Source organism: Aythya fuligula, chromosome 2 (assembly GCF_009819795.1).
Source record: "Aythya fuligula isolate bAytFul2 chromosome 2, bAytFul2.pri, whole genome shotgun sequence".
NCBI classification, from domain to species: Eukaryota; Metazoa; Chordata; class Aves; order Anseriformes; family Anatidae; genus Aythya; species Aythya fuligula.
In genome coordinates, this window is record NC_045560.1 from 5226079 (window position 1) to 5249374 (window position 23296).

General features: G+C 44.3%; 1 protein-coding gene across 2 annotated transcripts in view; it reads left to right on the forward strand.

Annotated features, from left to right (window-relative positions):
• CTDSPL (CTD small phosphatase like) overlaps positions 1-8455 on the forward strand; it is a 73184-nt gene extending 64729 nt beyond the window's left edge. For both annotated transcript variants that reach the window (XM_032180887.1, XM_032180888.1), the window contains 3 exons: positions 4283-4375; positions 6029-6214; positions 8103-8455. In XM_032180887.1, coding sequence (XP_032036778.1) covers positions 4283-4375; positions 6029-6214; positions 8103-8228 — 405 coding nt within the window. In that variant the 3' untranslated portion in view covers positions 8229-8455. The remainder of the gene's footprint in view (positions 1-4282; positions 4376-6028; positions 6215-8102) is intronic.
• Positions 8456-23296: the final 14841 nt, after the last annotated feature.

The following is a 23296-nucleotide window of genomic DNA, read 5'->3' on the forward strand; positions in this document are numbered from 1 at the left end:
CAGAGGCTGTGCCCATCCACAAGGCAGCTTGTTACTGGAGATGAATTCCCCACTTTGTGTTGGAAATCACAGCACAGATAAAAAAGCACAGTTCAATGCAAACTGACACTACTTTGGCCAGTTTTTTAATTTAATTCTGGTTCTCTGAATAAAAGGAAATCAGAGCTGGTCCCCTGTTCTGCCAAATTACAAGGGAGAAGCTGTGGGAAGTCCAGGGAAATGTGCTGCGACTGAAGGTGCTCTTTAAAGGATGTTTATCGAGGATGAAAGCAGTGGTTGGAGAAAAGATGTTCAACCTGTTTGGTACCGATATAACTTCTGCAAGGACGTGTCCTCTCTCCTGGAGAACGCTGCCCCCAGATTAGTTCAAATTTAGTTTTAGTTCATAATTAGTTGATGGCCTTTGCCATGCCTTTGTGCCTCTCAGTGCCCAAAAATAAGAAGAGCAGCCAGGATGAGTTTGATTTGGTGTTATTTGGAATTTTGCTCCTGAATGTCATTTGTTTATTAACAGAGTAAAACTGTATTTCAAGTCATTTTCTTATATTGAATAAATAATTGCTTATTATTAGTTACAGAAAGCTAAAGAGATGTTTAATAAGTCTATTTCGAATATAATGTACAAACTGTTTTTAACGGTGGGTGAAAATGCTGCTCAAATAACAAACTTTTTTTCTATAAAGGACAAAAATTCCGTAATGGGCTGTCACCTGGTTCAAGTAATCCAGGATAGGCTGTATCCATTCCTGCTGGCCTATTCTTGGTTACTTGCACTGGGAGGCAGTCACGGCAGGGTGGACCAGAAAGACACGGCTCAAGACCCCGCGTGTTGTGCTCTCCTCTCCACGAAGAAGATGAACCTGCCCCAAGACATAGGAGATAACAGAAACTTGAGATGTCATGAGCTGATTTTGTTGTCGTTACTTGAAAATTGTGTTATTCTGAAGTCGGTTTTGCAAGGCAATTCTTTCTGACCTCTTTAATTGATTGAAATTAAGCTGGGTTTCTCTTTTGGTTTACAAATACTCCATCTTTTTAGGCTAAGACTGCTTTGAGGTATAAAAACTGTACGTGGAAACACCACACGCTTGAAAACAATTCAAGATAATTGCTTGGGTTCTGCCATTAGCAGCTGTAAATGCAGAATCCTGTGAAAACATGCCTGGCGCCTGATTCGTGCCTTAGCATTTTAACAGTGAGGTTCGTGAAAAATGACTGTATTCTGCTAATTCTTGCTGTGATAAGGAAGATATTAGTGAGCATGCAGTACAGAAAAAATGGCGTTTTGTTTTTAATACCCTGAAGACAGTATATAAATCTCAGAAAAATGCCAGGAGCCAGTTAGTCTAGAGACTTAAACTGAAGACATCAGGCAGCAGAGGAAAAAGCCAAGCCACAAATAACCATGCGGCATTGAGATTCAAGTCCAGCCGCTAACAAAGTGAAGGGAAAAAATTCCAAACGAGGAGGAAGAGGAGAAAAGAGCTGCACTGTTGGTTGAAGAAAGCTTTTCATGTGAAATAAACCAAAGGGATTTTGTAGCCCGGGATACGAGGACGCTTGCAGGATCTAAGTAGGAATTCTCAAAGCGATTTCAAGGGGAATATCCAGCCATGGTATTAAGAAATGTTGCTCTGGAAGGAAAAACAGCGCTGTTTGAAAAGAGAGGGGTGAGGGAGCTGGGGCCTTTGGCAGGGGGAATGTGGTGAGGCCTCCGCTGACAAGGCCGCATTTATTGCTATCGGGACATTTAAATGAGGAGCAAATCTGTTGGCCAGGGTCCAGTAGGTAACATTTCAGGCAAAACAGCAAGGAAAAATGAAGCAGAGGAGGCTGAGGGTTGCTCCGTGACGGCTCAGGAGATCCAAAAAGGGTCGAACAGCGACGACGCAACCTAAAAACCGTCGCGTGCCTACAGCTCACGCGGCCCAGTTGCTGCTGCGTAGCAACGGGAGGCCTACAAGTTGCAAAAAGAGCACATTTTCCAAATATTTGCTTTCAGAAGCTCTCCCCTTTCCACAGGGCTGTGGTTGAGCGGCTCTCGGGCCGTAGCTGCTGGGTTGGTTTCGCGTAGGCTCGCCTTGGGGAGGAGATGGGTTGTGTCGCAAGCACGACGTCCGTAGCCTTGGCTGGGAGCTCGTGCTGACGTGCCAAGTGGGAATACTTCCCCGGCACAGCCGTGGGGACGAAAGGGGACTTAGCTGTGGCTGAAAACAGTAGTTTTTAAAAGGGAAATTCATGCTGGATTCCAGCACTTAGTACCCAAGAATGCTTTTAAGACTTTGGGGTGCCCTTTCGTGCTCTCAGAAGTAAGTGTAGGAATACAGTTTCGGCTTAAAAAATTAAAAGAACTTCATTACAAACTGTGGAGTTAATAAGTAACTCGTTTCCTGCTATCTTCCCTCTTATAACTGGCAAGTCAGATAAGTCTGAGTACCCAAACGCAGAGTGACTGCAGCTGGCTTTCTACCCATTTCTTTGAGAATTTGAAGAAATAATTTGGGAAGGGAATGCTACAGAGCAGTTCTGTGTAGTAAGATTCATGTGAAGAATGAATTGCACTGTTATAGGAGGGAAATTACTTGGTTTAAGCCTAGTGAAATACAGGAGCCTTTGCTGTAATTATCCGGAAAGAGCAATGTTGAAGTACATCTATCAAATCTCTTTAACTTTTAATTTGTAAAAAGTCACAGCTGGTAGGTTGGGTGCTTCTGTGGTTGTTTTTTGTTTAAAAAAAAAAAAAAAAAAGTCTAGGTTATAAATTCATGTCTGCATCAAAGTTTGAGTGTACTACTTGAATTTGAGGGGGTAGAATTAAAGTTTAGTTAAACTTAATAGAAACGACTTAGAAAGCAAATCAAGTCTTCATGCTATGAGCTATTGGCCACTTAAAGCAAAGTAGAAAAGTAATTAACATTTCTGCTTTAGTCATTAAGGTACAGCTCCATCATACGTGTTTTTAATAAAACTTTGCTTTCAGATTTAGGTTTTAAATTTCAAATCTCTATTATACAGCTTCCTCTGCTGTTGCTAGAGGCTTTAATTGTTGCACATAAGTTCAAGCTGGCGTTTCCATATTGTTCTCCTTCGGGCTTTTTCTCTGGGTGCCTTATGTTTTTTGCCTTTTTTATTACTATGAATCTCATGAAATACCTGCAATTCATCTAGTTCTCCTGCATATCGAACAAAGAATTCCTAAAATTGCATCAGGCTTGCAATTCCTGAATTTGGGTGTATGCCAGACCATTCCATTTGAAATTTCCAGTATTAGGGGTTATTTGCCAAATGGAGAAGATAAAATGCTGCCAGTGTTTTCTCTCAAACTTTTAATCTAACCACAAACAACATAGATAAATATTTTTCATGCAAACTCCCCTCTTCAGCTTCCCAGTTTGTTGTGGACTGGTTGTAAGCTTTCTAACCAGCAGTTACCTTATCTCAGTATTTTCTGCAAATCGTCCTGCTTGCTCTGAAAAGCAAGCAAGAAGGTTCTAATATTAATTAATCAGGTTGTTGACAGTAGGCAGCCAGGCTGCCTGGGTGGTTGTCAGTGCAAAAAGGCAACGTAACACCACTGAAACCCAGCAGCTCAGGAGGAGCAAGATCCTAAGCATTCATCCTACCGCAAGGTCAGGGTAGGAGATGGAGATTTTTCCACTGAATCTAGAAAGCTGCATTTGCTAGGTGTGCTGCGTGGTGCTGTGAAGATTTCTGGTGAATACCTCCGCACAGAGCCCAGGGACTGCTATGTATCACGAGTGTGGTATGGTGCTTAGTGCCTGGAATTCAGAACATGAAGGAATTAGCCACAGGAAGAAAAACAGTTCCCTATTGTGCAATTCCTATCATCACAGAAGTTTCTTCAGATTTATTTCTTCTGTAAAGCTCTTTGGATTGATGGCACCAGCACCAAAATCATGTTGGTTGAGAGGTTTGCATCCTCATTTCTTGGGAAGCCCTATCGTCTCTCTGTGCCTTAATGAGATTTTCAGGAAGCATCACTCCAGGTGATGCACAGTATTTGCAATTGCATAATCAGCATGGGTCTTTGCAGTCCATGCATTCAAATTCTCATTATTGAATGTCTACTTTTATCATATATACTCTTTTTTTTTCCTCTCAGCATTTCATTTGAAGCGCCTGCATGCTAACTTTTGTGGGTTTTTTTCAAGTGTTTAGGATTACAGCAGTGGGTTGTTACTTGTTTTTTGTTTTGTTTTGTTTTTTTTTTTTTCCTTCTACCTTCAACGCCATTTGACCTAAATAGTCATTGTCATTCCAGGTTTATGTATTGAAACGACCACATGTGGATGAGTTTCTTCAGAGGATGGGAGAGCTCTTTGAATGTGTACTCTTCACAGCCAGTCTAGCAAAGGTTTGTTGCTCTCTTCATCTCAGTAACCCATGTAATGCTGGGCAGTGGACTTTTGCTTGGGTTTTCTAATGGATAATTATTTCCACAGTTGGTACTATCTTAATTTTTCCCCTTCTTTTCTGCTTCTTTGTCTGACAGTGTGTACTTTGTCTGCTAGTGTGTGGGTAAGTGTTCCCATGGTAACGCTATCACATATGGGCTCGCCTCATAATGTAGCCTCCATGCATTGCTCATAATGCCAATATGAAAGGCTTACAAGTTACCATGGTTATCGGCAGAAATTAGAACAAATAGCGTGCGAGTACAGCAGCATATTAAAGCTGGGCATGAAATAAAATGCACCGTGTTTAACTCTTATCTACACGATCAACCGGTGACTCAAATTTGTTGTGTGTGAAAAAATTGGAACGTGTTGTGGTCCTGTCAAGGTGCAATTGCAATCTGGGGTTAGGAAATGAGACGTTTTGGAAAGCCTGAAACATCAACACGAATATTTTGTGCCCTCTGCTAGCAGTAGTACCTCGTAGGTAGTTTTGTGGTAGACGTTACAGTAGTAGACACCTAAAATTCAGTTATTTCAATGTATGGTGCTTGTGGTGTCCTGTGTATAAAGCTGTTTTTATTATTTCTAAATAATACTCCGGCATAGTAAGCTTTTACTCCAGCATACCATAGAGATTGGTGGGAGGGGACAGGACCCTGTTTGATCTACCATGGTGCCTTCTTATTAGGGGATTCTTCCCTGCACACTTGGCCATGTTCTGTTTGGTCACATCATGAAAATCCTAAATAATGGAACAGTTTTGCACTGCAGCTAGCTGTCTAGCAGTTTTCAGAGTCAAGAGATGACTGATCTCAGCATCAATTTTGCTTCTCTGTTTAAAATACAGAAAAACAGTAACTCCTGTCCTGTAAAAATAAGTTCTGACTACCACTTTCAAGTACACAGTCACTTCACGTTCTGATTTATTTGGACATTTTGTCAGTTGTTGGATCCTAAGCTGTGCCACACCTAAAGCATCATCTCCTATATGGAACAGTACACATTTGAGATACTGTCCTTTTGAGAATTTCCCACTATTGTACATGAGCATTTTGCCTAATACCATCTTTGATTATTTTTTTTATGGCCTAATTACACAATTCGATAACTTTAACTCTTACTGAGCCCCAGTCATTCCATAACCACTGCGTGGAGGGAAAAAAAAAAAAAAGCTGCATCAAGATGAGATGCATGTAATTGTAGTTTGTCCTCAGAGGCACATGGAAATGAATCAGCTGGGGAAATGTCTTCCTATTGATTTTCTGTTAGTGTTCATTGGTTTTATGGTAATGTTAGGTGAGATCTCTGGATCCATCAACTTCTAGGTGTAAAAGGGTAACTGTAAGATGACCCTAAGACGAAAACCTAATCAGTAAATCACAGAAAACATTAGAGTGCAAGTTAGCTTTCTTCAGAAAGATAAGCATTCTACTTTGGTGTTATCTGTTAATCACTTCAGGTTTGCAGACATGTAAGGTACTTAAGAAGGAACAGGGAAGAAAATGAGGAAAAGGCAGTTTATCTGAAATTTTGTGTTTCTTCTTCATAGTTCTGTGATTTAGCCTTATTTGCAGATTGCTAACTTTGGCTTTCTGACTTCTATTTTTAAGTATGCAGACCCAGTAGCCGACTTACTGGATCGCTGGGGTGTGTTCAGGGCAAGGCTATTTAGAGAATCCTGTGTTTTCCACCGAGGAAATTACGTGAAGGATCTGAGTCGGCTGGGACGTGAGCTGAGTAAAGTTATTATAGTGGATAATTCTCCTGCATCTTACATCTTCCATCCTGAAAATGCAGTAAGTGTTCTTCGAATTCCAAATACTCAACTGTGGTTTTATCTTCCTGGTTTCTTCCCAGACATTTCTGATGCACAAAACACACTTTCAGAGTGCTAACATTTTTTACTCTCTGTGTCTTCTTAGGTTGCAGGTAGGTTCTGGTATTTGCTGCCGAATGGTGAAGGGCTGTGGCAAACAGATCCTGACAGTGTGTCACAGTCATCACTGTTCCTCTGCTCTCAGTTGTAGCTGTTGGCATGCAGTCCATCAGCTTTGAGAAATACCAAGCAGTGGTATAACTGTGTAACTAACCTAGATCTCAAAAGTGAAGTTGCCCTCCAGCGTAGTTTTTGTTCTTTGGAGTGGTTATTTCTGTAAGGATGGATTACTTGAAGTGCTTTTGGTACTCTATCTTTTTTTCATCGTGTGAAAGAAATTGTTTTATTAGATAAAGGTTTTACTGGTTACTATCCGTTCTCTTTATTCATGGCTAGAGGGAAGAAAAAAAATAAGATTCTGTTGCGTTATACTTCCAAATATTTTTGAGATAGTTTCATAATTAGAAATGTTAGTCAACAAGCTCATCAAGTTTCAGAAATAAGGGTAAAAGGCAACAGCATTTCAAGGGAGAAATAAGTAGGAGCCGTGCACGTTTTCACTGGGCATTTCATATTGGCTCCAGAAGCTGTGCCGGAACAGTCTGGCACTTGCCCTTCACAGCGGTCGGCACAGATGCTCACATCTGTTTTGTAGCTGCCAGGATAGCAAGCTGGAACTTCCCTTAGATCTGCTGACTCCTAAACAGCCAGGCTGTGTAATGTTTTCTTTGATGGTTTTAGGCTGCCTTTTCTGTGAACTGTTTAAATTAGCATAAGGAAATTTTTATCAGGAACATTGTTTTGCATGGTCCTGCCTCTCTGGATAGCAATTTTTTAATGAGCTGCTTTATCTTAACAGCATTGAGCATTTAAATCCAGATCTTAATACTGTGCTGTCCTGAATGATTGGGTGAAAACATTTTCTCCTGGTTGGTGCCACACATGGTTTAAAGTTGCTATTTATAATAACCAGGAGCTGTAGCTCTTAATTTATGTTCATGGTTAAAATTAAAAACCCCATCCGGATCATCATTCGGTATCTCAGAATTCAGTGCCAAGAAAATAATGAGCTGTAGAAATTTGGGAGATGAAATTAAAGACTTTGTCAGAATGGTTTAATCATGTATAGAAAAGTGCTGCTAGCAAAGGGATGGTTGAGACTCTGCAGAAACCAAGCCATGTAACTTAGATCCAAGACAGTCTTTAAAAGATCTCAGGATACTTTCACAGGGAAGATACACAGAGCTCCTTCTGCAAATCCAGCCCACATTTAAGGAGTATTATTAGATGCATTGTTTTCTGAACCGGCTCTTACATTTTAATCAGAGAGAACTGTTCGGTATTCGCTGTTTAAATATTTCCTCCGTAGCCTCATGTGCCAGAGGAGGCTGTTGCTGCATGCCTGTGTTTAGTGACTCACACTGATAATACTTAGAGGGGGAAAAAGACTCGCCCATCAATAATTTTTTCCAAGTGGAGCATCAGTATGGCTTTACAAGCAGCATGCATCCTCCTTCCAGTCTGTCCTGCATATCAAGGAGGCAAGACAGATCGAGGTGCCCAGCGTTACCTTGTGTAGGCTGCCTGGGCTGTTCTGTGCAGGTCAGCTCTGTGCCATGCGGGTTTTAAACTTGGATCTGGGGTTAATCTTGCTAGAAAATGTGAACTTGGACCCCTTGAATGCTGATGGCCAGCAATTTGTCTTTCTTGTGATGGCAGTGAGGGTTACAGAGCATCTGTGCAGGCAAAACTCACGCTTTCTTCACGTCATGAAGTCTTGACAGCTTTTGTTGGTTGCTTTCTTTCAGGTGCCTGTGCAGTCCTGGTTTGATGACATGACAGACACAGAGCTGCTAGATCTTATTCCTTTCTTTGAAGGACTAAGCAAAGAGGAAGAAGTTTACAGTATGCTTCATAAACTCTGCAACAGGTAGCCCTTAACTTTGACTGACTTCTGCTACTAGATTGCAGTTGCTAGAGGATGTCTCCATCTTTTTCAGCTCTTTCAAATGTAAGCTTTGGGGAGGTCCCTCCTGTCAGAAGTGCTACTCTTGATCTTCCTCTTACATTGGACACGAAGGACAATCATGAGTGATGCTATTAAGCCTTCAGAAGCCTGACTCCTAAAGTCATGTGTTCAGACTACTTTTTTAAAGGAAAAAAAAAAAAAAAAAAAAGAAGCTATTTTAAATGGGACTCTTTTAATGAATTTCATAAATGGACATCTTTTACTGGATCAGCTTTTCTTAAAACATGCCAAAAAAAGAAGCTTGTATTTCAGCAGTTGAATTTCTCTCCCTTTCTTCCCCTCCCACTATGCAGACAATTTTACCCCCCTGCTTAGAGCAGTTGACCTGACTCTGAATTTTTTCTTACAGAATGAAGTGCCTTTTTGAATGTTATTTTAAGATAAAAATTCATTTTTGTATAAGACTTATTTCCAGACATCTTTTAGTCTTGTATTGTCTAAATGCTTTAAAAGGAAAAAGGAAAAAAAATTTTATAGAGCACTGTAATATATAACAAAGGAAAAAGTTAAAACAAAGATGCTGGGTTCCTGTCTCCACGTTGACATTAAGTTGTATTCCGTTTTGTCATGCTCAGAAGGTTCAAGCGTTTGTGGGAGGGGCGATTTGGATTACACGGTTATTTCACTGATACGATTTCGGATACGGTTTTTGAACATATCTGCAGTTGTTTGAGTATTAGGGAATGATGGAATTTAGAAAATAGGGTGACAAATAGATCTAAAGCACCTTCTATTCTAGACAGATGAAGTTCTATTGTTTCTGCTTACGCACAACTGCCATGCCTCTCTTTTTTTTTTTTTTTTTTTTTTTTTTGGAAAATCATTATCTTGGGAGAATGGGGAGGAGATCTATTTATTAGTTTAAAATTCTTTTCTTAAAAAGAAACCCATCTGGGTAAGCTGGATCTGCATTGAGCTGTTTGGAGTACTTTTTTCTTTTAATTGCTGCTACTGTATACTCACCAAATGGAGTTGACCATCGGCTGTTATACTGTTTTTGCCACTGTGCCTGTGCTATGAAACATTTTCTGTAAGCTGCAAACTAGGGCAATAAATAAAATGCAGGCTTCATAACCCACCCTTACTCATTAATCCCATGGTAGTTGATATACCAGAGAACTCAGTTAAAGGTGACCTGCAAAGGATTTTTTTTATTTTTTTTGTCATTGTGTAGTTTTTTTGTTTTGTTTTCAGCTTAGATGAAGCCCTCTCCTTTCTTTGGTATATAAACATGGGAAAAGTATTTTTCCCTCATTTCTGATCTGTATTTCTTCTTTCCCAAGGTTGTGTAAGGTACAGGCTGGGAAGCTATCACAAGACTTCCTAGAAGGGAAGAAGCTACTAGCCTAGACTTTTCTCTAAAGTATTCCTATGCTTTGGAGCTGAATAAGCCTCATCTTTGAATCTGGAATTCTACTCTTCTGTAGGGTCATTAATACCCTTGAAAAACTCTTAACTATCCTTAACTATTTTTAAGCCTTTTGAAGGAAAATCCTTCTTTTTCTTTTTTTTTTTCTTTTCTTTGCAGTGTCACCTTTTAATTATTTCCCGCACCAGAAATCTACGACCACAAAAATCCCAGCTCTACTGGGCTGTCAGAAAAGAAAACCGATCAGAGCAGTTGGTGCTTCTAATTAGCCTAGTGCTAAATTCTCAACAGTAGATCCCCTTCGCCTTTTGCCTTTTTTTCATGAAAAGTCTTGACGACTTGGGGTTGGGGGGGGGAGGGAATTGCAATGGACTTGGATCATCATCCTTGTTTTTAGACAACAAATTGGTGAAGCAGCTTAAGGAATCCATTCATAGAAGGGCAGGCCAGCCGACGCAGGCAGTGAGGAGAGAGTCGCGGGCGCAGTGTGAGCCTGGAGGACGATTTTCCCCTCGCGGTGCCGCTGTGCCTCGCGGCGAGGGCGATGGAGGCAGCCCCGGGACACTCGTGAGTCCGTACGGCGTCCCCGTTTTCTTTTCTTACCAGTTGGCATTACCTTAGTACTGTATCATTCTGTGCCACAACAAAAGACAAAACTGACGCTTAAGCATTAAAATATATTAAAAAAAAAAAAAAAAAAAACACCCTACGTTGTTTCAGAAAAGACGTATGGATTCTGGTTAGTCCATTAACGTTCACTTTCAGTTTAAGATTGTTTAGTTTTGTATTTGAATTCAGAGTAATGAAACTGTAAGCTGCCAAAAAGTTGTTCTCTGAGCAGTATTTTCAACTGTGTTCGTAGCTTCTGAGCTGCAAATACAGTTTGCAGGGAAGTATTCAGGTTGTAGTTAGTTGTGCAGGTATGATAGGAATGGCTGAAAAAAAAAAAAAATTCAAAGACTTTTCTCGCTAGCGTTAGACCAAACAATCTTCCAAGTAGACAATAAATAACCCCGCTGAGGCGTTACCATTGTACGGTTGTAACCTGTTCCACGTGAGACAAACCATGTCGTTAGTTCGCATTTATGAAAGCAGCGATTTCATGAACCAGTTGCCTTAAGTCTGTGAATGAATGTTGATTATTAAAGTGTCTTGTATTGTTTTTAAAATCCACATATAATGGACAACTGAACTTCTGTTCCAGCTTCTGGATGAACGGTTTCGATGATGCTCTGTACAGCCCTACTTGTTTTGTATTGTTTTTCAGCTCTGGAAATCCACAAATTTCCAGAAGAAAAAAAAAAAATGAATAAAGCATTAAAATGATACTTGGTGACAATACAAAGGGGTAAAACTTAGCAGCAGTTTTGATCTCTGCTAGTATCTTAAGACTATTTCCTGTAATTTCTGTTGTAGGGTTTGGTTTTTGTGCTTTTTTTGTTTGTTTTTTTTTAGCTCTTTCCCATTGAAATAAAAGTTGCAGTGTGCTGCAGTCAAGTGTGGGCTTGCCTGGCTCTTCAGATTTGGGCAAAGGGATCAAACCATCATATTTTGTCGTACTTAAAAATTCCTGTTTTAAGTTTGTTTGAATATACATGCGCTATATATTTAAAGCATCTAGATTTTAACAAAGCAATAGAGTTCTGTCTGTAAAGCCAGATAAAGGAGTGGAATGTTTGTAAAATTTGCAATACGGGTATTTGATAGTATTTTAAGTACAAGATTTAAAAAATTAAGATAGGAGACAAAATATTTCCTAAACCTCCAACTTATTTCAAAGTGCAGTTAATGCATGCAGGTCTACAGGGTTGTTATTAACCTTGGTTCTCGGTTATGTTTCTGGATATCAGAAGAGTATTAACAAGTCTTTTCCAGTTGATTTCTGTCCAAGAAAAGAAACGCTGCCTGGCCTGAAGTTCTGTTGTCCGTTTTATGTTGGGTTAAAAAAGGGTTTTTGCCTGTATAGGTATTTTTAAATTAAGCTGTAAGGCAGAATGCCTTCGATTCTTGAAATTCAACTGAAGTGTTACGATTAAATTGCCATTTGTTAAACTAGGGCTGTGCGCAGGATATTTGTTAACCGCCAGGAAGCGCGGCAGGTCTCGATGGAGGCTCGTAGCAAAATGTACAGTATTGCTGTGTGCACTTAGCTTCGGAGGAATAATTTGTCTATTGTTTTGCCCTCTAATCTTCTTTCAAACAGCAGAGTTATACACATGGAAGAGACTCAACACCTGAAGAGATTTGGTTATCGGTGTACGCAATCACTTTATCACGGCATGATTTTGATTAGACTGGTTGGGGACAATAAAGTATCTAAATGACACTGGTGTGTGCTGATGTTGCAGCTTTTGAAATTTCAGTGTAAAAAAAAACAAAAACAAAACAAACCTGTAGCTATATGATTTACAAACACATAATCCTATGTTTTACAGATTCTTTTTAACTAATAAAACACAGTACCGCACAGCCCTATTTGTAAAACAACAACATGTTTGTGCCTCTGATTTCCAAGGTGCTGTGATGTATGCCTTTGTGGGGCGAGGAGGGCAGGTGAGACGTGCGCGGGGCGATGGCTTTAAAAAATCTCTGGGCTAACTATGCAAAACCAGCTGTCAGTTTTCTGTTTCGCATTATATTGTAAAAATCCAGCTGACTTTTTTTCTTTCTTTCTTTCTTGTTAAAGATCTATTGGGAACTTCTTAAAAGAGGAGTAAGCAATGGAAATGTTTCTTGATTATTTTTTTTTTCTAATAATGGAGCTGTTTACACTTTAATGCAATGAACAATCCAGCGATACTTGAGAAACACTACAGATACCATTTGAGTGTTTTCAGGAGAGAGAAGTGTTGTCAATCAGGTATTGAATGGTTTCTTTACTGTCACAAATAAAAAGATTTTAACAATATAGTTACTTGTGCATGTAATGCTTCTCTGGGAAAAAAAGATTTTCTGCCCTTTTCCTTTCAGTAATAGTCACTGCCGTAATTTGACAGGGATTTTATTCCTGCCGTGTGCACATCCATGTTGGACAGCGAAATCCCCCTTCTCTATTCCACTCCTCCCCCTCTCCTCTTCTTAAATCATGGATAGGACTCCTTATTGACTGCTCTGGCACCTGCTTGTGCAAACAGAGCTGATGAACTACTGATGAACTCTGCTAAATAAATTGGTGGTGACTCTGGCAGATGTTCCAGCTATTTAGATCTCTGGGATGAGATCATACAATAATTTGTTCAAGTCTCAGAGCTGGGTGACTTCTTCTGAAGGGCTTACTTCAGCTACTTGAATAGCTGTTCTTAAAATCGTTGCCATATCCGAGTGAATATCTGAATAAAATGCTTTATTTAGTTGCAAAGTCTATTTTAAGAGTTTTTATCTGCCATAGTAAGACTTAGGCAGAGCCTTCCTTTCTAGGAAAAGGCACGTATTATTAGTGCTTTATGAGCAGAAATCTTCGGGCCTGTTAGGATAAGCAGCTGGCTCGAGATAACGCCTTGGTTGCAAATTTTTAGTTATTCCCACGATTGGATGCAATGACCTAGACTGCCTTCAGTTTGCGGTGGGTTGGGTTTTTTGATTTTCTTTTTTAATGTTACCAATCTCCTTAACTGCTGCTTAGGATAAAGATCACAGAATCATAGAAGGGACGAGGTTGGAAGGGACCTCAGAAGATCACACTGTAGTCCAACCCCTAAAACAAGTACTTTGAAATTCCAAAAGCAGCTCTTTATAGAGATGAGGAAGATCAGGTTGTTCTATCCTGGCTGATTGATGCCATTTGCAAAATCAAACACACCATCAGCTATGTACACACACCTCTGCACATGCCTTCTGCTATCTTTTACCTTTTTATCGTGTTCTGACTCTGAAGGAAAGCCACCCGCTCCAACACTCCCTGCAGGATGGGCTTAGAGCTCTGCCAGGTGGGCTGCAGCTCCAGGGGACCCTGCAGTCTCCAGCAGTTTTCCTGGCAGGAAGATCAGGCAGAGCTCTCCTGGACTCCTCTGCCGGTTCTCCCGGAGCTACTGGAAAATAAATGATCTGTGGGTAATAGATCGGTTTGGACAGGTTGGCAAGCTCAAACCTGAAAAGCTTCCAGGCGTGTTTTGTTGGAAGCCTTCGAGTGCTGGGTCAGAGGGAGCAGGTTGCATTTCTGAAGCACGGGCAACACACCAACGTCTTGGATTTGCTTCTGCACAGTAGGTCTGCATTGCTATTCCACACCAACGATGCAAACAGATATGGTGATTAATTAAACCAGCAGCAAACCCAATGTTTGAGGGATGGCTCAAAGCTGGCCGTACCTCTGGATCTTGGAGGATGCTGTGCTGCAGCCGTACCTCCCCGCGACCACCACTTTATTCTGCAAGCCTCTCTTACCTTCATGCTGTAACCACCTTCCATCGGGATGTCGATCGCATGGAAGTGCTGGCCAGAGGAGCAAAACTCAGTCTGACTCCAGCTGAGCCCAGGCTGCTGCTGCTCGAAGGCTCGGGGAGGATTCGTCGCTGAGCCAGGAGTGTTTGGCATCCCCCCAACAGCCACAGCTCTCCTGGCTCCTGAGGGCTGAGTGTTTCGTCCTTACAAACGTGATGGGCACCACCTAGGAATCTGCAGCCCTTCAATACCCGTTACGCACAAACCTGAGGGTGGTTTCAGGAGTTGCTGGCTGGGCTCTTTGTCAGATTTTTACGAGCTTTTGTGATGAAAACCAAATTTCTTCACAGTGTAACTTTGTGATTATTTTTTTTTCCATGCTTTGATTGTTTGCTAATAAACAATCTGTTATTTTTTTCATCTTCTCCATGTCTGATCATGCGTGTAGCCAAAACCCTTCTCCTCCCTGTGCCAGTCTCCTGGGGGGGGGAAAAATAAAAGACTTTAGAGAATCAGGACAGAAAGTTCTGTTCCTGCCAGGTCTTTTGGTTTGCTGGGCACTAGGCAATACCACAGCCTTGATTGGTGGGCATCAGGGGCTTCTCCAGCTGGGTTTGGATTCTGGTCTTTCCTTGTTAACCTGCTGAGATTTGAATAAAACAAGCTTTCAGCTTCCAAAGCTACGGCTAAGCTGGAGCTGAGAGAGGAGGAAGGTCATATTTCCATGCATCATTCAATAAAAGTTTTTAGATTCTTTTTTCCCCCCTGATCAACCCCTAACAACCTGGTTACTACATGCCTTACAATGAGAGGCAGCAAACCACAGATGCAAGTAAAATGTAAGTGGTTTTTGCATGCCTAAAATGTAAAGGTGTAATACCTGCTGTCCTGGGCTGTGCTGCTCCTTCACGAGCAAATGCATTTATGAGCTGAAGGGAGGAAAGCTTGTCTTGGGAGCTGAGCCCATTTCTGGTTGAGCTGAGTTTGTGTAAGTGTTGGGCTAAGATTGAGCTTGGATGGGTTCTTGCCTTGGCTCTATACCCCTTAATCTTCCCTCTAATGTTTTATCTTAATAGTGAGGCTTTTGGAGGATCACTGCTTATGCATTTAACCCAATGAAGCCTCGATCTCCTCTGAGCCCTCTACAGGCATCTTGGTAATTCAGCTAAGGCAGACTTCAATGAATCATCATTCACAGCTGAATAGGTCTTGAAATACTAATTGAAAGAGTGGGGGCAAATATTTGGGTGGGATGACGATGGTTGCGATTCAAAAACCATTGGGACACTGCTCGAAGACAGGGAAATGGCAAGGTCGGGGGCAGGCAGTGGGATCGCTCAGCTTTTGGACGCATCGATGCTCAAAGTCTTGGGGAAATGGGGAAAAACAGGAAGCTCTGAAGGCTTCGGCCATGCAGGGCTTGGGCGCACCACGAGATGGTGCAGCTGTGCAGCGATGGCTTTTAAAGGCGCCGTAAAGGGAGCTTAAAAGACATTATCTCAAATGAAAACATCACCACGGCTTCGCTGTCTTAATCTGCCAGCGTTGTACCCCGTGTGGGAAATGTCTTCCTTCAATTAAAATCTCTCTCGGTACTTCAGAGGTAATTTCTTCATCTGTTTAATGAAGGCTGAGTTTCCCTTGCAAAAGGAACTGGGGTCTCCCCAGCTGAATACAGCACAGAAAGTATTTGTGTTAATTTTAGTTACTGTTTTCTTTTCTTCCAAGAAAATGCAAAATCCTATCACCAGCACATGAAAAATAAGGAAATTAGTATATCCCCAACAGAGTTTAAAATGTTGTTACACCTTCCCCAGTGTGGTAAACATACTTCTCCAAAATCTTTGCTGCTAACTGTGCTGTTTGGTCTGTTTGTTTGCTTAAAATTGTCTGGGATTTGGCCGAAGTACATCATAAAATCCGTGGACAAATGTTAAATCTCCAGGAGGGAGATTAAAAAAAAAAAATAGAAATAAACAGAATTGGATGCCAAGCTGGCAGGTGGGAGCAAGGCAGCGCTCCCAGCGCCTCTTCCGCATCCCCGCCGGCGTGCGGAGCTGAGCTGGGGGGTTTGGGGCCAGGCCAGAGCTGCAGCATGTGCTGCAGGGTTACGGGGCAGGGTTATAGGGCCAGGACGTCTGTCTGTCCTGGAGGGGGATCTGTCCAGCCCAGGGAGCAGCCCCAGCTCAGCCTGGGGGCTGCTGGCTTCTGGTTCAGTTGTTCCCTCTCTTCTGCCTCTTCTTTTAGAGGAATGAATGTCTGTCCGAGTGTTGGTTGGCTTATTTCCTCCCCACAATATCTAGATGGGAAGTTATCCCTCTCTGTCAGTGCATAGCACGGGAGATTAAAGCTGAGAAATAATAGCTATTGGCATGCCATGAACACCACGTGGGACTCGAGCTGCACATCTCCTGCCTGCCTTCCAGTTAATCCATAGCCCAGCTCTGCTCAGCGCTCCCATCCTGGGCTCAGCATGTGCCCCCCAGGAGGAGAACTAAGGTGAAACTGGATTAATGTAATCTGAGCAATATGGAGAATTTCAATTAAAAGGAGTGGGATTCCTGCAGGAGGTGTCTGCCAGCCTGCACCACGACTGACCTGTGCCACAGTAAGGGTCCAGCTCCAGCCGATGGGCTGGCATTAAACTGGGCTCTGATCTCCCCAAAATCCTGCTGCTCCTGTGAATTATTCCACTTCCTTGGGTGCTGCTGATGGGCACGGCCCTTTCTCACCTTTACTCTGCTGTAAAGGAAGGAAATGATCTGAGGGATCCTGTTTCTGAGGGCAAACCAACCCACAAATAAAGCATTTCCTCATACCCGCTGCGAAGGCCGCGGCCTGCTCGCCCGTGGGTCTGCGTCGCCATGGCACCTTCTGGCCAGCCCTGCCAGGGGTCAGCCACAAGCAGCCAACACAGCCAGATTTCCCGGCTTCTCTAGATTCAAGAAAATAAAATCCATCATTTCACTTCTTCTTAACCGAGCTGTCAGCCCTGATGCTCTCTTGCTGTGTTTTGAAAGCAGGGGATTCAATGTGCTCTCTGCCAGGCCGGGTTGCACAGGCACCAGTCCTGTGTGCTCTCACCCGCTTTTAGGAATTTGGGGAACGGATTTCAGCTCCGTCCTGGAAAGGGTTGGAAACACTGAAGCTAATTTTGACCAATTTGTCAGAGTAGCAGGTTCCCTCCTCTGATAACTTTTTCAGCTTTAGAGCAGGTGTCCCCTGAGAAACACTGCATGATATTATGATGTTAGTGAGGCAGAAGTCAGATCATTAGGAACCTCTGTAATTAAGGAGAACGGCTGGTCACCCACCAGCAAGATGATAAATGTACAGAAGTGCTCCAGCAAATGGATTGGGTCAGGGTTGGGTGAGATTTGACCCCAAGGGAGGTGAAGCACAGGCCAGCTGCCAAGCTGCAAATCCGAGCAGTTCCTACATCTCCCTGCCCTCAGAGCAGAAGAAAATTGCCACCATTTAATGTCCCTCAGCTGCATCATATGAAACACAGCAGTAGAAGGGCAAGTGCTCCATTGAAGGGCAGCATATACCCATTTTACAGATGGTGGAAGAGGGCTCTGGGTCCCCTGGATCCCACCCCACAGCTCATAGCACCATCCTCTCCAGAGCCTTCGGAGCCCAGAGCTCTCCAGAAAAGCTTCAACAAGGCCACCTGCCCATCTTCCTCGCATGTTAACACAACCAGCTGCAGTTCCCCAAGTTCAATTTTGAGTCAGAAGTGCCCAATAACTGCTCCTCACCACTCCCTTTGCCCCAGGCACCTGGCCATGTTTTAGGAACTGAGCTCCCAGCTCTATAGGTCTGACCTTATAACAAGTCCAGGTCCATACAGGTGTGCAGCCCAAGCAACCTAAACCTGGCTTGCTCCTGGACATTTCCTGCTCCCCTGAATGCCAGAGGTTTCGCTCCAGAAGAATAAATCCCTTTGGGCATGGAGCTGCTGAGAAGTGCTTGATCCCCTGCTGCGTCCTTCCACCACTGCACCCCCTGCTCTGGAGAGCTGCTTCTGTAGCAGTGGCAGTCAGAGCTGGGGAAAGTGCCCTCTGCTGCTTTATTTTAAAATGCCAGCCTTTGATCAACAACAAACTGCAAGCTTGCCATGTCCAACAAACTTTCTGGTCACCCCTCTTGTTTTATGGCCAGTTATAGAGCAATGAAATCATGTCAAATCCTGTAACAGCATCTTCAAAGTTCAAAGCAGTTCTGTGATTATTTCCTGTTTTTTTGTTTGTTTGTTTGTTTGTTTGTTTGTTTGTTTTGTTGTTGTTTGTTTGTTTTTTTCTTGTAAATGAGCCTAATTAATTTTACCTTTTAACAATCTCAAGATATAAAGGCTGTTAGAAATAAGCTGCACTTCTGCAATGAAAGAAACGCCAATATGGGAAAACCTTTTTGGAGCTCATCCTGACGGCAGCACCTGAAAAATGCACTGTGGGAGGGCAGGAGGGGACGATGTCCCCATTGGGCTGGTGGGAGCAAAAGGTGAAGCCAAGCTTCCAGGTCCCTGAGCTGCCCTCAGGTCCACAGCAGAGGCAGCTGCTTCAAAGCATTTCATAGATTCACAGAATGGTCTGGGGTGACAGGGACCTCAAAGCCCATCTAATCCCAACCCTCTGCCATGGGTAAGGAGCCCTCCCACCAGCCCAGGCTGCTCCCAGCCCTGTCCAACACAAAGCTGGCTGTTTGAGCAGAAAAACATGCACCGTAGGGAACAGCAACATCAGATGCTTTTTTTCTGAGAAAATAAGGTCTTGGGAGAGGTCTCCCTCATGGCCAAAACATCCTGTATTCTTGAGTCAGTGCTGCCCCTGTTCCCTGCTCCTGGTGCCATTCCTCCTGGTACCCAGAGGTACCAACAGTGGCTTCATTTCTCCTTCAGCTCCCCTCTCCCCACCACTCCAGGTGCTTTGCTTCTCAGGAGATATGAGTAGCAATCGCTTTAGTCCCACCTGAAGCCCCATGGAAAGAACTAAGCCCTCCAGTCCCGAAGCCACTGCTTTGGTGGGCTTTGTGGGGCTTTCAGGAGATCATTTCCTCATACTGCTGCCCCCAGGGAGGACTCTTCCCTGTGCTGTTTTGGTTGCTGTCTTTAGTGAACTGAAATATTGGGCTAAAGGAAGAGAAAATGGGATTATTTAAAACATTGCTGTTATTTCGGGTAAGCTGCATGAAAAATGAAATGGTTGCTGAGGGATGGTGGATACAGTCATACCCGTACCAGTACTCAGAGGGGGCTGCAGGAGAGCTGGGGAGGGACTCTTGGTCAGGGAGTGCAGTGACAGGAAAAGGGGAAATGGCTTTAAACCAAAAGAAGGTGGGTTTAGGTTAGATATTAGGAGGAAATTCTTCACTGTGAGGGCAGTGAGGCCCTGTCCCAGGCTGCCCAGAGGAGCTGTGGCTGCCCCATCCCTGGCAGTGCCCAAGGCCAGGCTGGATGGGGCTGGGGGCAGCCTGGGCTGCTGGGAGGGGGCCCTGCCCATGGCAGGGGGTGTGATTAGATGGGCTTTGAGGTCCTTGCCAACCCAAACCACTCTCTAATTCTAGGACTGAGTGGGCAGATCGTGTTTGCCTCTCCTGCAGGAGAAGTCCAAACAAACAAGCATACGGCAGGACACCAGGAGGCTGTGCCGCAGGGCGCTGCACTGCAGGAGAGCAGGGAGATGCAGAGGATGACAAAGCCTGGATCTCTTACACGCTGCTTCTGAAGGAAAAATAACCTCAAGTTTAAAAAAACAAGCCATTGCCAAAAAAAAAAAAAAAAAAAAAAAAAAAAAAGGCTCATTCTAGGAATATATTCAGAGGGAAAGTTATGTAAAATCTGGGAAACCATTGCTGCTGTGCTACTCAATGCCAAGGAGATTTGGACGGGAGCTGTGTTCAGTGCCAGTGTGCCTTAAGGCAGAAAATGCCGATGAAGTGGACTGGCAGAGCCACAGATTTTGGAGAGCCTAACCCACAGGGAAGCAGCACACTGTGCATTTCTTCTCAAAGAGAGAATTTGTCGGGATTAATGCTTGTTTTTTAGCAGGATGTCTGTCCGATTGCTGTCCTCTCTAGAAAACAGCATTATTTTCAACCAAAAAAATAATAATTCAGCAACATATTAGGACTACCACATAGCTACAGCCTAGCTGTACATGGTTTAAGTAGGGACATCGCCTATCTGGACCAGAGGAGCATTTCACCAGCATGGATGCTTCTTCCCCTGGACCACCCCATGCAGACACCATGTGCCTCTGTAGGTACGTGTCTGCAGATGGCTTTTTGTGGCACGAAGGCATCTGGACGAACCTTCAAAAGCAAGGATTGTAAAAGCCTCCTGCTCTCAGCACCCCCAGGATGCTGACCTGCTGCTGCTTTGCTTTCTGAAAGTGTTTTAGAGGCGTCTTTGGGACAGGTAATCCAGCTGGGAAGGCTGGTTAGGAGAGGAGAAAGGGGATGTAAGGAAATAGCTTCACGCCTGCATCATCGGAGATTTGAAACGCTCTGGAATTTGGCTGAGAGCTGGGGTGTGGGTTTTCATTGAATAATCGACAGTTTCTGGGTACTGCAGAAAATGTTCCTGAGAGATCCTGAATTTGTCACTAGTGCATGTGAATAGCAACCCTGTACCAGCAGGCTGCTCCTCTCTCTGCATTTTTACATATAATGTATGGTCCTCGTAAAATGGCAGGAAACTTCTTCCTTCTGGATTCATCCCCCAAGCCAGGAATGCCACCCTGGAGGCATCTTTTGTGCTCCTCTCCCCAGATGCCTCCTGGAGCTGGATTTGTGCACAGAAGGAATGTGGCCTGCAGAAGTCCTCCCCAGCACGTCTTCCAGCAAAAGGAGCCCATCCGGATCCTCAGCGGGGAGAGAAAACCTCCTAAAAGCAAAGGTCAGTACAGGAGATGAAGGAGAGCCTCTTATCCAACTCCTCCGCCCTCTTTGTGAATGCTTTTGGTTCCAGGCGAGGCAAAACCCACGCAGAAATGGGCAGAAACACCATGTTTGAGTGCACGGTGATGCGATCATTTCCCCGGCATCTCTTTATCTCCTGTCCCCAAGCAGGTTTGGCTAGAAGTGCAATGGCATTGCTCATTTGCACAAGGATTCCCCGAGCACGACCTCTCCCTCGTAGTAGAAAGCCCACGAGGAAGGAACACCGGTTTCTTGTTTGGTGTTTGAACTGGTGACTGGAACTGCCCAGGAAAATGCTCGCAGCTCACAGGTGTCGGTGCTCTGACCCTGTAAGGACGGGCGGTGTCGATGCTTGCCCTGACTAACAGCCAAAGCACTCCAGAGGATTTGGGTGGACCAGCCTCGGGGCGAGGTTTTTCCTCAAAATGGGAGGCTTTCGGGGAGCACCAGCAGATCCTCTCGTGCAGAGCTTGGTGGCAGCTGGGGTGGCAGCTTGGGTCCTATTGCTTCTTGGACCCAAACTTGCAACTAGCTGTGATGTACGGCCCCATGGGTTGTGCGGAGGACACAGGAGAGCTGGGCTTCACCTCTGGCTTTGACTTTCTGAAGATCTTTAGTGACAAAGAGATTCAACTCTCTAGGCTGTGATGTTGCCTAAAACACAGCTGCAGGAGTTCTGCAATCATTGAAGCAACCAGAACAGCACAAAACAAATTGTTTCCCTCAAATTGTTTTCATTCCTTCTTCTCCCATCTTTTTTGGGGGGAAACCAGAAAATCTCTGTGGGTTCTGCCCACCTGCTTAACATCCTATTTGTGCTCCTTGGGCTGATCTGCAAGAGGCAGGTGGAGATGATGCTGAGAAGCCCCCAGACCACGCAGAGGTGTGCCCAGCACTCTCGTGCCCAGCACCACCCGAGCTCCTTCCAGCAGCACGACGTGTTCAACGTCAATTCACTGGGGGTAATGAAGCACATTGAGCACCCTTTGGGGACCATGAAGGGCAGGGAGGGGTGATGTTTAACAGGGTGACAATTTCTCAGCCCGGAGGGCGATTCATTTCTCCTGCTCCTTCCTGGTTGGCATACAGAGGGCTGCATTCCTGCAAACAATAGCTCAGCCAGTCTCGGCTACCTGCCGTGCCCACAGTCCTGCAGACACGGTCCTGCTGCTGCCTGCAGGTCCTGGGGATCAGCAGCTTGACCCCTTCGCCTCCTAGGGTTTGAAATCCATTGGCTGTGACACTGATTCCATGGGGGTGACTGCTGTGTTGGCAGAAGGACGGGGCTTTGGGATTTCAGCAGAGGCTGCCTGGGGAGTCACAGCAGCAGCCAGGTCGCCGAAATGACAGGGATTAAAAATTAAGCTTGGGAGGGAGGGTGGGGTGATTTTGTGGGCACTCAGGTATAGTCACCTACGCAAGCAGTCAGGTTTCCCATAGTAGATAAAACCACTGGTCTGCCTGAATGCTAAAAATAAATGGTGAGGGTGAGAGCTCCGGCAGCCTTCGCCACCGGGGCATGTCTCCTGCAAACTGCTGGGGACCCACACTGACTTTCTGCTTCTTGCACAGGCTTCCCATGTAATTGTGGCCCCAAAGGCATAAATAACCTCCTTTTCTCCATCCTACTTGTTCAAGGTGCAACTCCCATGCCAGGACAGACCCCAGGATCTCCGGGGATGTGAGCACCACGATATGAGCAAGTTACTCCTCCACCAAGGGCTGCCATGGTCACACAGCCATTAACTGGTGCTGGCACGGCCCTGCCTTCCCTGCGCGTGCAGTCCTTGCTGTGAAATGTCTGCTTTCTGCTGGATTCAGCTGCCGCTGGAAACTGCTGAGGCTTTGCTCGATGACCCTGACCAAAGCGTGCTGGAATTCGCTGGGTTTCATACGGTTTTCATTAGGGCTGCGAGAGAGCCCCTGAGGTTTTGTGAAATTCCTGAGCTATCCGTACGGCAATGTGCAGGGCTGGCCGGTTGGTAGGGATGTTTGGTTTTGCTGCTCCTCCCTGCTCTCTGCCTTCCTCTCCTCCTTCTCTTCCCCGTCAAGGTAGGCTCTGCTCTCCCTAGGGGAACATCTGCTCCGTGCTGCGGCTGAGGACTGAAGACAAAGTGGTGACAGGACACTTAGGAGGAGGTTCGCCTTCGTGACCAAGTCAGCAGGCTGGTGCTTGGGTGATTTGGGCTTATTTATGCCTTTATTACTCAGTTCCCACATTAATACTGCTGGGGAGACCTTATCCATCTCCCTGCTACTGATTGAAGACTGACGTGAGAGAGGTAAACACATGGCCAGGCTCC